We start from the raw sequence: 16,391 nt of genomic DNA on the forward strand, positions 1-16,391 counted from the left end.
ACTGAATTCCTTTTTATAATCTTCATTGGTGGTGGCTTCAATAGTTGTGCAGATTAAGAAACATTCTTACTGGTCTCAATTCAAAGAAAAATCCTTGAAGTTTGGGCCATATTTAAATAAAATAATATATTCTCTCCTTCTGTTCCCCAAACAGGGATAATGTTTTATAGCTAATAGATAAATTTAATGTTATTTATGTTATAATGTAATGATATAATAACCAGGTAGGTACTAGTTTTTTGTAGAAAGCTAAGGTAAGATAGTCCTTGGTAGGTAGTGCTGTTTTTGTTTGTGGGTTGTTTTTTTTTACTTTTTATATGTCCTTGGGAAATTATCTTTTCAAATGATGCTGTTTGTTTAGAATCAGAAGCTTCAAGGGGGCAGTATTAGTGATTACAGGCCCCATTATTGTGGAGAAGGTTCTCAGAAAACCTAGGCAGATGCCCTTATGGTAGAAAGCAAAATGATTAGCTTGCATCTTGTTAGTCACTGAATGTATGCTGATGCTCTGTGTGACTTTATATTCTTATAGCTCCTTTCCTACCTGAGCTCTCTTGATGAATTGGAAATTTTGTGTGAGTAAAATTCTTGTAAAAACCAGTGCTAGTTCATGGGATCCAGCCTGGAAGAGATTTCCTCATCTCTGCTGTACCAATACTTTCATCCAGGTACTTTTGCTTGGACTTGAGATTCCCCTCAAAGATCTGACCCAAGAATTCCTTCAAGAAGACCCACATTCTGTTTGTATTTCTGATATAAATATTTGTCTGTTTTCCTTCCTGGGGTTCCTTTATCAACTATCTAATTTAGGGCTCCCTAGCCTATCCTCCAGCCTTGCTTCTACCCTCTATTGCCTAGAGCTGTGGCTCTCTGCCCAGGGGCAGTTTTGCCCCCCAAGGCATATTTGGCAATGTCTGGAGACACTGTTGGTTATTGCACTTGAGGGTACTACACTACCATGAAGAATTATCCTATGCAAAATGTCAAAAGTACTGAGAAACCTTTGCTTAGAGCAATGTATTTCAAACTGTTTCTTGACTTTGATAAAATCACTGTGTTGTGTCTTGACCAGCACTTTTGAAATAATGAAATAAAATAGAATTTTAAAAATTTGGAGTACATCTCAGGTTGTAAGCGTAGATATTATTTTGGGCATCTTTTGTCTATTTTGTTATGGTGCAGTGAGGAAGGGGAGAGAGGGTGAGACCAGGAGGGATGGGGGGTTGGGGAAGAAGAAATTGAAATCCGTTGGGATGGGAAATCATTTTTATTGCTACTTGTGGAAGTTTCTTTTTTTTTTTTTTTTTTTTGGGGGGGGCATACACAAAGAGAGATTTGACCAGATAGCTTCATTGCTCAAAAAATGCTTCAGCGAGTGCCGGTATCCTCAAGATCAAGTGTGAGCATTTCAGCATGGTAGATGAAAGCTCTTCGTCACCTACCTGCTGCCGCTGTGTCCCCCTTTACCTTACACTTTTGGACTCTGCTTTGACAGCAGCTCCTTGCTGGCTCCTTTGCCTCTAGGCCTTCAGATATGTTGAGTTCATGGTTTTCTAGAGAAATACGACACAGGGGGACTAGTCTGGGAATGTCTGCCTCCTCTTCCTCTCTGCTGCTGCCCCCAGTCTGGCTACTTTCTACTCTCCCAGCAGGATTTAGCTTAGGAGTTACATCCAATAGGAGGTTTTGTTGTTATTGTTGACATCCTACCCCCCTCCCCCAACCCAGTCTGGTTTGGTGAAAATTCTCTTCTCTCTTCTTTCTGCCCTAACACAGGGCTGGCACACAGAAGTGTGTAGCCCTACTGGAGTATATTGTGGAGGATAGATTAAAGCTGGGAGAAGGATGTGAGACCACTGAAGATCTGGTCATCCTCAGGGATTTTGACCCACAAACAGTTGCTTCATTCCTCCTCTTATTTGGATTATTTGTCCAGACCCCTGATTTTAGAGGTTAGGAACCAGAGTTGCTAGGGAAAGTGTCCAAGGACTATATGAATGTGTATTACTTAAATTTATTACCTATGGCATTTGTGTGGTTAGCGACAGTCCACTTACTCTATCCAAGCCTTGGTTTCCTTTCTTGGACAATGAAGATTTTGAATCAAATGATCTCTGTGGTTCCTTCTGTTTCTTTATACGACTTTGCAATCTCACCAGCTGGCTGAGAGAGGTTATGACACATATGTGAGGGGGAGATTGTTGATCCCAGACAGACGGTTTTGGGGTCTTTGATCATACTGTCTTGTACCTACTACTACAATTTCTTAATTTGGTGATGAAAAAAATTTTTTTTACAGGGGACTCTGGGTGACTCAGCTGGTTAAGCATCTGATTCTTGATTTCAGCTCAGGTCATGATCTCAAGGTCCTGAGGTTGAGCCCCTGTTTAAGTCTCTCTCCTTCCCCCTTGGCCCCTCCTCTCCCTCTCTAAAAATAAAATAAATAAATTTTTACAGTATGTTTCTTTGGCTAGATCAGTAGTTCTCAACTTCGGGGCATTTTGCTCTGCAGAGTACATTTGGCAACATCTAGAGACATTGGTGGTTGTCCCAACTGGGAAAGTGCTGTGGGTATTTGGTGTGTAGAGGCTAGTGATGCTGCTGAGTGTCCAGCAATGCATGGTCCAGCCCCAAATGTCAGTGGTGCTGAGGCTGAGAAACCCTGAGGAACTATTAATCATCTGTTAAGGTTTTAGTGCTTTCAAGGCAGAGCTTGACTTCATATTTCTTAACATTTATTACAGTATTCATGACTTTTTAAATTTAATAAATACTCCATGTACACTTATTCTGTGTTTAATTATATTAAAAGGGAAAAAGCTATTTAATGGCTCTCTTTAAAGAGAGACTAGTTGAACAAGAATATTAAATATGTGATAAGCCTTTGCAGAAAAGGTTCCCGCAGTCAACCATGTGGCTGAATTGGATTAGGTTAGACCTCACTTGATCCACATCACTTCTTTACTTCTTCAGTCTCTGAGGGGCACTTGCCTTTTGGTCTACAAGTGGGGGAGCTTCTCATCATCTCTTTAGTTCTGGATGCATAGCAGCAGGCACTACACCTGGTTACTCCAGGTGACAACAGCAAGGAGAGCAGCAGGTAAGATCCAAAGGTGCTGTGACTGGTGTGCTTAGAGGGACCAGCTTCCCTTGGCAGTGCAGTGTGGGAAGCAGCACAGAGGGTTGGCACTTCAGGGGAACTCCAAAGCTTGAGTGCACATTCCTACCCCATCTGTGTAACCCGGGGGAGGCTATCTTGATAAGTATCTGTTTCTCCATCTCAAAACTGGGAGACTAACATAACCTTTTGGGAGTTACCATAAGAATTAAGATTTACGTGTAAAGCACTTACCACAGATTCTAGCACATAGTAGATATTTGCAAATGTTGCAGGGAACATCTTCCAAATCACTGATACGATGCCTGTGCATTTGCCTTGAGTTAGGTTACCAAACCCAAAGTCACATCAGTGCCAAATGCTTTGTCGATAGATAGGCTCACAGACCTCTACTCAAGATGGTGTGGAAAGATTTCCTTATTGTGAGAAGAGATGTCTGTCACCTTACTGTGGCCTGGTTTCTACACACCAAATTGCTTGGGTCCAAAGTAGCAGACTCTGTAGAACAATTTAGGACACGTACTTTTCCATCCTTTTGTTCTTTATTTGCCTTCATACATAACATGTTCATTGTTGATGTGCCATCCTGATATACATAGGGATTTTTTTTCTCTTTTTGAGGTTAAAGATTTATTGAAAGAAATTCGATTTATAAAAGGCTTCTTCTCCCACTCTCCCGGTGATTTTCAGTTTTACTTCCTAATACTCTGGCATAATTGACCCTCTTTGGCAAAATAGCTAATAAAGGTTATGGAGAAACAACTAGTTATGGTGAAACAACACATTTTTACTTCTGTGTATAAGTTTAAGGATATTATTCGTTTGGTTACTGTCCGTAGGGGCTTTTAATCTTATTCAATCTGATACATTGAATAGTGTGTCTTACACACAAAGAATGGTGTCTTTGAATCACATGTGACCAGGAGCTTTTGGCTGTGTAGGTGTCTCGCTGCCCCCATGCCCTGCTCCGTATGACTGGGCATCACAGAACTATCGAGCTTGTGTTAAGAGCTCACCACCATTGCATTTCATGATAAGCTGGCATCATACCCAAGCAGCAGGACTTAAATCTAGAAATTTATGGTGTATCAAACCCTATTGGTGATAACGTAATGTAATATAACCATATGGTAGTATATTCTAACCTATTTTTAGAATGTGTACCTCCTGCTTGGATGTGCCCCACTTTACCATGGCAAACAGGGCAGAGTGGCTTTTTGTCCCTCTCTCATGAGGAAAGATGGAGAGATAGAGAGGTCATAGAAAAGAAAATGCAGTGAAGAGTGACAGAGTTTGGTTTTCTCTCTCTTTCAGTAAAACCTGAAAATGGTTGAATTGCCAGAAACTAGATTGCTAATTCATGTGAAGTTTCTTTTTTCTGGCTTCATATTCCTAGAAAGGTACATTTATGAGGTGGCTAAGCAGGGTTAGGCATGGAACCAATGATTGGGGTGTAGTTTATCTGAATTTGCTTCCAAGTGGTATTCGTTTCTCGTGCTTTCATCTTGATTAGTTCTTACAGGGTAAAATTAAAATTCATGCTTGCTTCTGGGATCACTTGTAGTCCATCTGCTAGGATGGTAGCAGACAGAGCTGAGTTCTAGGCCCTCTTAAATCTCTCTAACTTGTATTTTCCATGGTTATGTCAACTGGAATCTTGAACTGCTAAATCTTAGTATTACTTAAGGGAAAATGTTCCAGAGGATACTATTACTTAAAGATACTAGCTTTGAATCGGTTGCTCACTGGCATACAGGGTCGTGAAAGAGTGATTGTAGGCTATTCCACTATCTTTGTGAATACAAGAGACGTGGGACTGCTGTTTCCACTCATCTGTGTGTCAGTGGGCTATGTGATGTGTGGACTTGAGTCCAATCAAGCATGGGCATGGCCAATTAAAAGGCCCAGAGTCTAGTGTGGGAGAAATAAAACCACAGTAAGTAGGTAGAGAGTACTAAGACTTTTGATTGCGATGAGTTTGAAAGAAGGTTAAAAAGTCAGCAGGATGGAGGGATAAGAACTGGGACTTGGGACAGAAAGGAAGAAGAGGGAAAGTACTTTTGAAGGATGCCAGGAGAAATGTCTCAAGGACACACTGGCTCACATGTTCAAGCAGTGTCTGTGGGAAGGTTAGCCTGGGATAGAGTGATCGGTAATAGTAATCCTTTGAGAAAAGTCTTTCATTGACTGTGAGACTAGAGTCAAATCACAGGCTAAGACAGGCTTCTTTTAGAGCTGTTACAGCTCTATACCAGGATGAACAAGCAGGGTGATGGGATGGAAAGACCACCTGAATTAAATGTCAGGAGGCTTGGATTCTAATTTGGGTTCTGATACTGATTTTGTGGCAGGAAGCATATCCTTAACCTCCCCGAGACTTTTTTCTTCATTATAAAATGAGGTTTTGAACCAGTTAGCCTTTAAATGCCTTGGATCTTATTCTATTCTTTTACTCTGTGTCTTTTCCAGCAAATATAAACATGTAGATCTAATTCTTGTTAGTGGCATTATTTTGAAAATGTAGGAGAGAAACAGAAATAATGTGCTTTCATGAAAAGTAACTTTTAGATAATTTTCAGGATCTATTGTTTGAATATCATTTGGGAAATGTGATAAAAGGAGAAAACCTGATTGTATAGAATTTGCTAAAATTTAAGCTGTCTCCTTTTTTCGGAGCAGTGTGTTGATTCTTTCATATTGCACTGAGATGGAAATTTTAAAGTCTGAGAGTAATCAGAGTTTTAGGCACCTCTGATTTCTTCCTACAATACTTAAATATTCCTGGTGTGACTTGCCCTGCTTCTAGCCACCTACCTGAAGATGAGCTACTCTAATCACTTGAAAAGTCCTGAACCTCAGAGTAGGTGCAACTGGAATCTCTGTTATTAGGGAACACAGGGCAGCGTTGCCTTCAGCTCACAGCTGAGCCACTAGGAGTCGTTTTGGGGTGTGGGGGCCTAAACAGAAATTATAGGCCCAGGGTAAAATGAACTACAACTAACCTTTACTTTATTACTTTTATCTTTAGAGGACGAATTTTCTCCCTTATTTATATATAGAAAATTACACAGTAAGAACAGAAAGCTGGATAGTAAAATTCCTTAAAAAAATGGAGTAATAAAAAAAAATGGAGTAATAAATAAAACAAGGAATTTTTCCAATATTCCCCTTCTCCCTATCTTTCAGGAGAGGATGCAGCTTCCTTACTTTGCTCACTTTGCATAAGAAGAAGGTTCAAGGTTTATTTGATTCCTATTTACTAAGTTTTAAAAAGCATAAGTGTATAAATTAAAGAAAGAAAGAAAAGTAAGAGGGAGGGAGGGAGAGGAAGAAAGGAAGGGGGGAGGGAGTGAGGGAAGAAAGAAAAGAAAAAAGAAAAGAAAAAGAAAAGAAAATAAAAGAAAAGAAAAGAAAAGAAAGAAAAGCAAAGGAGGGAGGGAGGGAGACTGCCTACATCCTCCTCTCTCCCCATCTCTCCCTGATTAATTCAGTCTAAGAGCCACTGGGTAGGGCTGAGGGTAGGAGTCCCTATGACAGAAAGCTTAGAAGCCATAAGAGAATAGATCAATAATTTACCTACTTGACATTAAAAAAATTCTACATGGAGCAAATTCAGCTGCCACATGGACTGGCAAGTCTTAATGTTCACAAGGCTAATTTTCTGTATATGTAAAGAATATATATACACAAATATACAAATAAATAAGAAGAATAGCAACCCAACAGGAAATCTGCAAAGGAAAGGAACAGACTGGTGGTCCTGTTCTCAATAAGAAGGCAGTATATTGAGATACCATTTTCCATCTGTTACACTAACAAAGATCCAGAAATCATCTTTTGAAAAGTCTGTGGGGAAGCAGACACTTTCAAAGCTTGCTGGTTGGAGTATAAATTAATACTACCTCCATGGAATGCAATTTGGAAGTACCTAGCAAATTCACTAATACGTATTACCTTTGACCTGGCAATTTCACTTATAGGTATTTATCCTACTAATAAACTCCTGCACAAACTGGCAGGAGTATAAGGTTTATTCACCATGTCATGATTTGTAGCAGCAGCAGAGTGTAGACATCACAGATGTCTACAAATAGGAGACGGGTTGAATTATGGTGTGTCTATACAGTGGAATACTATGCAACTTAAAAATAAACTTCATGGGAAATGAAGTCTGAAATATATGTTAAGAGAAAAACGGTATAGAGAAGTGTATAATGTGCTACCATTTATGTAAGAAAAGCGGGAAAAGAGGAGTAATCTATTTGCACAAACTGTCACTAGAAAAACATACTGATCACACTGGTTGTCTCTAGAATGAACAACTAGGAGGCTAGAGTATTAAGAGTATGAGAGAGACTTTTCAAAGACCTTTTTAGATCTCTTGAATTCTTAACCATGAAGATTTTCCTCTAATTATTTTATAAATCGTTTTTCAATTAAAAATGAAAACACCTTTCAGTTCAAATGAAAAACTTTCAGGAGAAAGTATCACATTTATCACATATTTTTATTGATTCTACAGCCATAAGCATTAGATAATTTTTGCTGTGTAGCTGCAGATAATTTAGCTGTCTCTCTGAATTTAGATTATTCACTGAATTTAATGTCTTACTAGTCAATATGTGCTCGTGTTAAAATTTCTTGCATTAATATTTAAAACTGAGATTAGTTTGTAGTGGCTATTTTCTTTCTTGGTCATCTGTGACATGTTTTGATAAGGAATCTTACTGAGACTTTTAAAAAGAAATGGGAAGATGTTGTTCCCCCTCGTCCCTCAAGGCAGATAGACTGAGATGCAATACTCTGGATATATTTGAATACACTCAAATATATTTGAGTGTAATATTTTGAATATAATATTCAATTATTATTGAATAATTGAAGTTTTACCCGCAGGAAGAAGAAGGAAATAGTTGCAAAACACAAAAAACTTCCTGGCTGCAAGATTGTGTTTTATCCCTATCTCCAACCAATGATCTTATGGTTATAGCTCGAGGGCAAAAAGCAGTCTTTCTAGTGCGTAAGTACTCTTATTCTTTTCAGTGTACTTTATTTTAATGCATAGAGTAGGACAGAAATGGATTAAGTAGAAAGAAATCATGTTACTTATGTTGTATGGATTGTATGGTGGCATTCTATAGTGTGATTCCTGTTTTGTAAAGCACTTTTTATTTGTGTGTGTTTCTCACTTTTTCTTCTTCTTTTGGTTGATTGTTCCTCTCTTTTTCTTTCTTGGCTCAGATACTTTAGCTGTGGGTCTGTTGCACTTCAGAGACCTAAGCAAGCATTGCCCAGTTCTTGCAAGGGGCAGTCAGAGCTGAAAAGGCTGCTGACCCCTTTTTAGTACTAATATGAATGAAGTGATTTTCAACCATGACTTGAAAACTCATAGGACTCTAGTTTCTTATTTGAGGCATACATTTTCAGTTCATAATTTCCATTGAAGATTAAAATTAAGATTTACATATGAGATGAAAAACCTCATCAAAATCAGATCATCTAGTAAATGGCTGTGGAACGGTCTTAAAACCAAATTTATCCTCCTATAGCATAAATCTAATAAAAAAGTAAAGATGAAAGTCATTTTATAAGTACAACAGATGGGGTGCTACATAAGAATTAATAACTCTGTTCTGCAAGAACTAGGACATTAGATGAATTTAATTGGAGGAAGGAGAGAATAAAGGAGAGTAGCCTGGGTTGAGTTTTATAAAAATCTTTTAAAATCTCTTCAATGTTGGTCTATAAAGAGACCCAAGCCCATTAATATAGAACAATTACATTCTGTACTCATTCTAAAGAGAAACCATGAAATTCATAAATCATTGTTTTAGTATACTGTAAAGTGATTTTATATGATAATTTTTTCAGCAAAATGGAAGTACAGTGATAAAGGAAAGGAAGAAATGCAATTTGCTGTTGGCTGGAGTGGTTCTTTAAATGTCGAAGAAGGGTAGGTACTAGTTAATTTTTTGTTTCCCTGTGCTTTAAACGTGTATGTGAAATTGTTTGATCTCTAAGAAGTTTCACCACTGGGATATGTAGTGAATGTATATTCAACCCAAACTAGAGGTTGTAGAGCATGATTTGGTCAGCAAATTTAAGTTATGTGATTACTTTTTTTTTTTTAAACTCCTATTTGCAGGGGAGATTTAAAGAAGAATTCAGAATCCCTTACTTTCTACATTTTGCCATTTCCTGTGTTCATCACTAATTTTATTTCACCAAAAAGTCAAAGGCAGTCATTATTTTCTCTGCTTTGGTGGCATTGGCCTTGTACTTAAAGGGGACAGTACTCCATTAATTCTTAAAACTCATAAATATTTGAGAAAGGCAAGATAGTCAATTCAGGTTCTTAAGGACCCAGGAAGGCAGTTCTCTGGTGTGATTATATGGTGGAGCTGCTACCCTGGATCCTGGAGCCAAAAACTGTTTTCACTTTAAGGTGTATGGCTGAAAGCTGCCTGATGAGAATGAGTAAGATCTTTTAGACTTTGGGTTTAGATAAAAGACAACCACGGGGAAGCCCACGGGGAAGCCCAAACCAATAATGCTTGGCACATTGTAGATATTCATTGGAATGTTTTCTACTCTTATCAAAACAAATGATAGTATTTCTCCTTAAGTCATTTAGTCTAGCATTTTGACGACATTTATGTCAGAGATGCAAAGCAAACACAATGGTTCAATTACTTTAAAGACAACAAACAAAAGATAAATTTTCTTCAGTGGTTGCCTAACATAATGTATGGGGCAGGAGTGTTTATAGTTTCTTGAATAAGCTGGTGATGGGTCCTGAGGGTTGACAGGTTAAATTAAAGTCAGTCAGTAGGAGTCATTTTAATTTTGAGGCTTAGTCTCTGAGCTCCTGACAGATTTTTCAAGTCCACATGTCACAAAGAGAATCTTTTATGTAACATCCAGTGGAGCATGTGCTGAGAAATGGGTTGTCTGGGGGCAATTTCTGCAAAATATCAAGGAAGAAGCCAACTAGTTAAAATGCAGTTCATCCTTAGAATAATGTACTTATAGGAATATGGTTTGCCTGTAATGTGACTGACATTCCTCCCACCCTCTGCCAGTGCTTTGCTGATGGAGAGGAGAGGGGGGTAGGAAATGACTGCTCGTGATGATTTGCTGTTTCTCAGTTTTGTATATAATCAGTTGTGTACAGTAAAGTTTTGCTTTCTTTTATGCTTTTTATGACAATACAGAGTGAAAAATACTGTTTTTTATTGCCCTCAGGAGAATGTGACTTTACCTTTTATGTGAATGATATTTTTTCTTTTTAAGAAAGAGAGAGAGCACACACCATGAGCGAGGGGGGAAGAGGGGCAGAGGGAGAAAGAGAATCTTAGGCAGGCTCCACGCTCACTGCAGAGCCCAATATGGGGCTCAGTCTCATGACCTTGAGATTATGATCTGAGCCGAAATCAAAAGTTGGATGCTGAACCAACCCAGCCATTCAGGCTTTTTTTTTTTTTTTTTTGAGATTGTATTTATTTATTCATGAGAGACACACGGAGAGAGGCAGACACAGGCAGAGGGAGAAGCAGGCTCCCTGTGGGGAGTCTGATGCAGCACTCGATCCCAGGACCCTGGGATCATGCCCTGAGCCCAAGGCAGACACTCAGCCACTGAACCACCCAGGCACTCTTATGTAAATGATTTTCATGATTCTACTTACAGTAGAGTTTCACCATATTTTTACTTATGCACTGAATAAAACTGGTCCACAGAGCTCATGTTCCACTGGTTGCCCTTTAACATTAAATTATAGGGAAATAAAAGTAATTGATAAATTCATTAAATAAGCATATAATTCTGCTTTTCTTTTTAGAGAATGTGTAACCAGTGCTCTATGTATCCCACTAGCAAGCCAAAAGAGGTAAGGATAAATAAGTTATTTGTTTGCTTTGCTTTGATTTATGAGCTATTAAAATCATAAATTTTGTTTGTAACAGGAGTTCCACAGGGCGTCCTGACTGGACCTGCATTGTGGTGGGCTTTACTTCAGGTTATGTACGCTTCTACACTGAGGTGAGTGTTGTACAGTAGAGAACACCACTTGACTGGAATATCTAGTTATGCATCCCTATTATACTTGTTCCTGACTCATTACATTACCTGGTGCTTGGGAATGCGTAGTTGCTGCTTCATGGGGGTGGAAGCAGGGACGGGGAAAGGTTGTGGTGGAAAGTTCTGGTAGAAGCTCTAGAGAAAAGGAGCTGTATTCTTCTGAGAGAGAGTACCTAATATCCATGGAAAACTGTTGGGAAATGACAGTCTTTACCTGGCCATGCTTGTTCCGGTCTTTTGGTAAGAAATAAGAAAACAAGCAAGGCTCTTCTCTGTGCTCCCTCCCTAGAATGGTGTGCTCTTGCTTGCACAACTTTTGAATGAAGAGCTGGTGCTACAGTTGAAGTGCAGAACCTATGAAATCCCACGACATCCTGGCGTGACCGAACAGGTAGTGTAAAAGATTGTGTTCCGAGTAATAGTGGCTTTACTTTGAGGTAGTGTTTTCTCTCTTTATTGGGAAACTTAAAGCTGTCTTTGTCTTGGGGCATAGTTAGTTAGCTGTGTTGTCATATTCCAGAGATATAACCTGTTTATAACTGAGTAAAGAATCCCAGGCTTGCTTTTACTTATTTAATGAAATATCATACATTTTGTTCTACAGTACAATAAAACACTTTAGTCAGAAGCCCAAAAGAGTTTCTTATTTTTGGAATTTGATAGTAACTTAAGGCACAAATGTGGTATATGTTTTTTTATTTGGATTTAGGTGTCAGAATTATACACAAAAAAGAAAAAAATTCTGACTCTATTTTTAATACTACTACTACTACATTGTATTTATCTGTTTCTCAGAAAGGGGGTGAAGTTTTTGTTGATAGTGGAAAATTGATTCACTGAAGATTTGGGTGGAAGATGATACATACAGTTTTGTATCTAAGGCTCTCCAAATGTACGGCTTTCACTTTGCAAGTGCTCTGTGAGAGTTTCATAGTCTCACAGTCAAAAAATAATAATAATAATTGTGGAGCCATGTAAACTAATATGCTCTTCTTTGGCTCACAGTATATACCATCAAATCTATGTAAATATATGCCTTCTTTCTTTTTGCTGTCCTGTTTCCAAAAGGTTTCAGGTAAACAGATGCATGTGTTGAGTACCTATGTGGACTTAAATTGTATGAGAGATGGCCTGGAGCTATGGGGACTGGAGCTGTAGAAGAAACTTAATCTAGTAAGAGAGACTAGACTAATTCCTATTAATACCTTTGAGTGCATTAATCAGTAATACAGAGCAATACCTAGTAAATTGCTATTTTACATGGCCTGAAATAGATTCTGAGTAAGTTTGGAGAAAGAAGAGCTCAATTAGAATGAGGACAGTAAAAGAAACTTTCATTGAGGAGGTGAGATTTAAATTAAGCTGCCAATAATGGTTATAGAATCTAATTAGTTGATAGGAAAAGAGGCGAAAGTATTTTAGGTAACTAGGGGAAATATAAAAGGGGATTCAAATGTAGGACTGTGTATGAAACAACAGAGAAACTTAGGTCAGTAAGTAGTGAGAAACTGTTGAATAGGCAGAGTGGCTACATTTCCATAAATTTAAAAACTGAGTAAAAAATCAGAATTGATTCAGGAGATGAGCTGAGCAACTAAAGATTTATGAGAAGGAAGTGATGTATCAAAGGGATATTGAAGGACTCTTTCTTCAGGAGAAATTGGAGTTTTGAGAGTCTGGAATCAAGGAGGCTAATTATCTGATTTTTTGAAGTTATCTATATCAGACATGCAGTGTTGGGACCAGACTCTATAATGGCTGTGTGAAGAAAGAGAGAGGGCCAGTCCAAAAATCATTTTACAGGAACAGTTGACAGGATTGGTTATTGTATAGAGATGTGGAATAGTGATGAGGAAGGTGAGTTGACTCTTAAGATACCCATGCCAAGGAGTGCCACTGACACTTCCGAAGTTGGAAGAGAGAACTGCTTTGGCAGTGAATTAGGGTTGTTAAATTTGGTTTTGGACATGTTGAATTTGAGGTGATGGTAGGAAATAAAAAGAAAGTACCAGTATGGCTGTAATGATACAGAATTCCTACACAGGCACAAAGACTAGATTGAGGAAGATGGTTGAAGTCCTAGATATTGAATAAGTTCTCCCAAGTAAAGGATATAGGAAAATAAAACTTGAAGACTGAAAACTTAAATCTTAATAATAATCACCATCAGAAGATAGGAGAAATAAAACCACTGAAGGAAATGAAGAAGGAGCTCTTGGAAATCTAAGAAGATAATCTGTTCATTGAAGATACTTCTCAAGAGCTGTTTTCTATTAATTCTCTGGATAGTGAAGGTTCTTTAAACCCTATAAGCTTAGTTATGTCTATACTATTTTTTTTTCTTTTTTTAAAGCTAGTGGGAAAAGATCATTTAAATACTCGCTGTTCATGAGTCAAGAAAATGTATTAGTTGAAAAATAATTTTTACTGAACATGAAGACAGAAGTCTTTGTTTTTACTCTGTATTCTACATATGCCTCTTTTGATCTGATGCATAAGTTTATATATCAAAAGTATATATTTGCATCTTCTTCATTATACTTCCAAATCTGAAAGAACACAGAGCAGATTTCTTCTGATTCAATTCTGGGGGCATTGAGTATAGTAGAAGTGACAGCAGGGCATTGCACGAGAAGATTCCAAATGGAATGTGTCTGGAATGTCAGAGAAACTCCTGTGTCTTCTGCACAAACATCTCCATCATCTAGCATAATTTTTACAGCTTTTGGACCATTGGTGTCTGTATTAGTATCTTCATTCTTCAGGAGGACTCTCTGGTTTTGGAGATAATTGACTTGCTGGTGATTAGCTCCTCCAAACCAATAAGGAGGCTCTCTCCTTGCTGTCACGGTTACTGGGCCATACAAGCTTAGCTTTGTGACCCTGTTATGTCAGCACCCATGCCAGCTCCTTTCCCCTGGCTCCTATTCCTTCTGGCCCACAAATCTCTTTTAAAAACAGAAACAGCCTATTGGTCTAGTAGGAAAAAAGGTAAGGCAGTTCTTACAAGAAGATATATAATTGGTCAAAAAGAATATGAAAAAATTTTGAACGTAAATAATAACCTAAGAACTAGCAGCAACTACATTTGGATAGTTTTTCACCTTTCATATTGACAATGAAACTGTTAATGACAATATGGAGAAGCAAGCACTCTTGTATATTGTTGGTGGAAGTGTAAACTGGCAGGTACTTTCTTGAGGGCAGTTAATAATATGGGTGAAAATTGAGAACATTCTGACCCAGAGACCCAGTTGAAGAAATTTACAGCAGTGTGAGAAGATATGCACAGGAAAATGTTTATTGCAGTGATATTTATAATAATGAAAATGTATTAATTCATTCATAAATATTTAGTTACTGCCTATTATGTGCCCAGCCCAGTTCCAACCACAGAGAATTCCTTGGGGAACCAGACACCCAGGGATTTCTCCTTTCATGGGGGGTGGGGGGTGGAAACCAGAAATAGACAACTAGAGATACTAAGATGGTTCCAGTGTCTAATAGATAATAGGAAGGAAGTAATCGTGTGGATGAGATAGTAATGAGGCAGAAGGATGGAAGTGCTGTCTGAGTTAGAGGCTTGCGAGCAGCCTCTGTATAGAACTATATTTGAGCTGAGAACTGAATAATCAGAAGAGTTAGGCTGGTGATGATCTGGGAGGTAAGGTCTAGGCACGTTCAGAGCTCTGAGGTGATGATGGCCTTTGTTCATTCAAGGGGCAAGGGAGGGAGAGGTGAGATGGCGTTAGAGATGGGTGCCCCATCTTGCAGGCCTGGATAAAGAGGCCAGACTTTATTGTAAGTGCAGTTAGAAGCTATGGGAGGGGCTTAGGAGAGTGGTTTGATCTGCTTTGTCTCCCAAACTAAATGTCTATCACTGGTTCACTGTGTTTTGGAATATATGATGCAGTGCTGCATAGCCACAACAAAAAATGATTGCTCACTTAAATGGAAAAATATCATTGACACATTGAGTAATAACACATTCTACTATATACTTTAATACATTGTTTGTATTTGCACAATGAGTATATTTAATTTTTATGAAACTTGTACTTTTTTGTTAATCTCACCACCTGTCCTGAAAGCATTATATGTCATGTGTAAGAAGGCTCATGTTTGGGATGCCTGTGTGGCTCAGCGGTTAGTGTCTGCCTCTGGATCAGAACGTGATCCCGGAGTTCCGGGATCGAGTCCCACATCGGGCTTCCTGCATTGGAGCCTGCTTCTCCCTCTGCCTATGTCTCTGCTTCTATCTCTCTCTGTGTGTGTGTGTCTCATGAATAAATAAATAAATAAATCTTTTTAAAAAAAAAAAAAGAAGGTTCATGTTTGAGAAGAATTTTAAGTGCTTAGCCAAAAGGCATCCTGAAATTAGTTTTGCATTTATTTTTACTTTTTCTCTGTTTGGTAATGTTTTATATGCTGAGTGATTGACAGTTATTTCTATTTTTCATTAATATTTTCACAACATCTTCTATTTTTCATTAATCTTGACATTCACCTCTAATACAAAAGTAGGTAAGGTTATTTGGGAATGATGAAAACGTAATAGTTTCTTCTTTCTTATTTCTTGAATAGAATGAAGAGTTGAGTATCTTATATCCGGCTGCCATTGTGACTATTGATGGATTTAGCCTTTTTCAATCTCTTCGTGCTTGTCGAAATCAGGTAGCAAAAGGTAATTGTTTGATGAGATGTATCTAACTTCTAACATCTTACTTAATTTAACCTACTTAGAGAATTAAACATGTGCTCTACATTAAAAAAGACCTCTGTACTAGATTTATGGAAAAAACTTCCTGCTACTGTAGAAATGGGAGTGTACTGTTGGATAGATTGATGAGTAAGTAAAGGCAAGGACTGAAAATCTACGCTTTCTACGTATTGGGGTGAGGGATTGCATTGCGTCTACCCATGGAATCAAATTTCTCACTAGATCAGCAGCTCTCGGGCTGGTCTACTAGAATCCTGTGATTCTGCATTGCTTTCATCCTCATGAAGTTGAAGGGTACCACTTTGTGCAGGGGAAGGTTTTCTTTCTGGTAGGCAGGACTCAACAGGGAGTCAACACCAGCTTTGTTTGCTAACCTGGAATGCTTCTGAATGGACTAGTTAGAGGCCTGAACAATGTGTGTGTGGGCAACTACATTATTTCTAGACTGAGGGGTAAAAAGTACAGAGATAATGA

General features: G+C 38.3%; 1 protein-coding gene across 4 annotated transcripts in view; it reads left to right on the forward strand.

Moving 5' to 3' along the window:
- Nucleotides 1-16,391, forward strand: part of RAB3GAP2 (RAB3 GTPase activating non-catalytic protein subunit 2) — a 100,211-nt gene that overhangs the window by 28,547 nt on the left and 55,273 nt on the right. For all 4 annotated transcript variants that reach the window (XR_012025736.1, XM_072814448.1, XM_072814446.1 and 1 more), the window contains exons 3-8: nt 8,015-8,138; nt 8,990-9,071; nt 10,959-11,006; nt 11,083-11,158; nt 11,487-11,588; nt 15,782-15,881. Coding sequence is in view for 3 of the 4 variants with exons in the window: in XM_072814448.1 (XP_072670549.1) it covers nt 8,015-8,138; nt 8,990-9,071; nt 10,959-11,006; nt 11,083-11,158; nt 11,487-11,588; nt 15,782-15,881 (532 nt within the window). In the remaining variant the exon portion in view is untranslated. The remainder of the gene's footprint in view (nt 1-8,014; nt 8,139-8,989; nt 9,072-10,958; nt 11,007-11,082; nt 11,159-11,486; nt 11,589-15,781; nt 15,882-16,391) is intronic.

This window comes from Canis lupus, chromosome 38 (genome assembly GCF_048164855.1).
Source record: "Canis lupus baileyi chromosome 38, mCanLup2.hap1, whole genome shotgun sequence".
NCBI classification, from domain to species: Eukaryota; Metazoa; Chordata; class Mammalia; order Carnivora; family Canidae; genus Canis; species Canis lupus.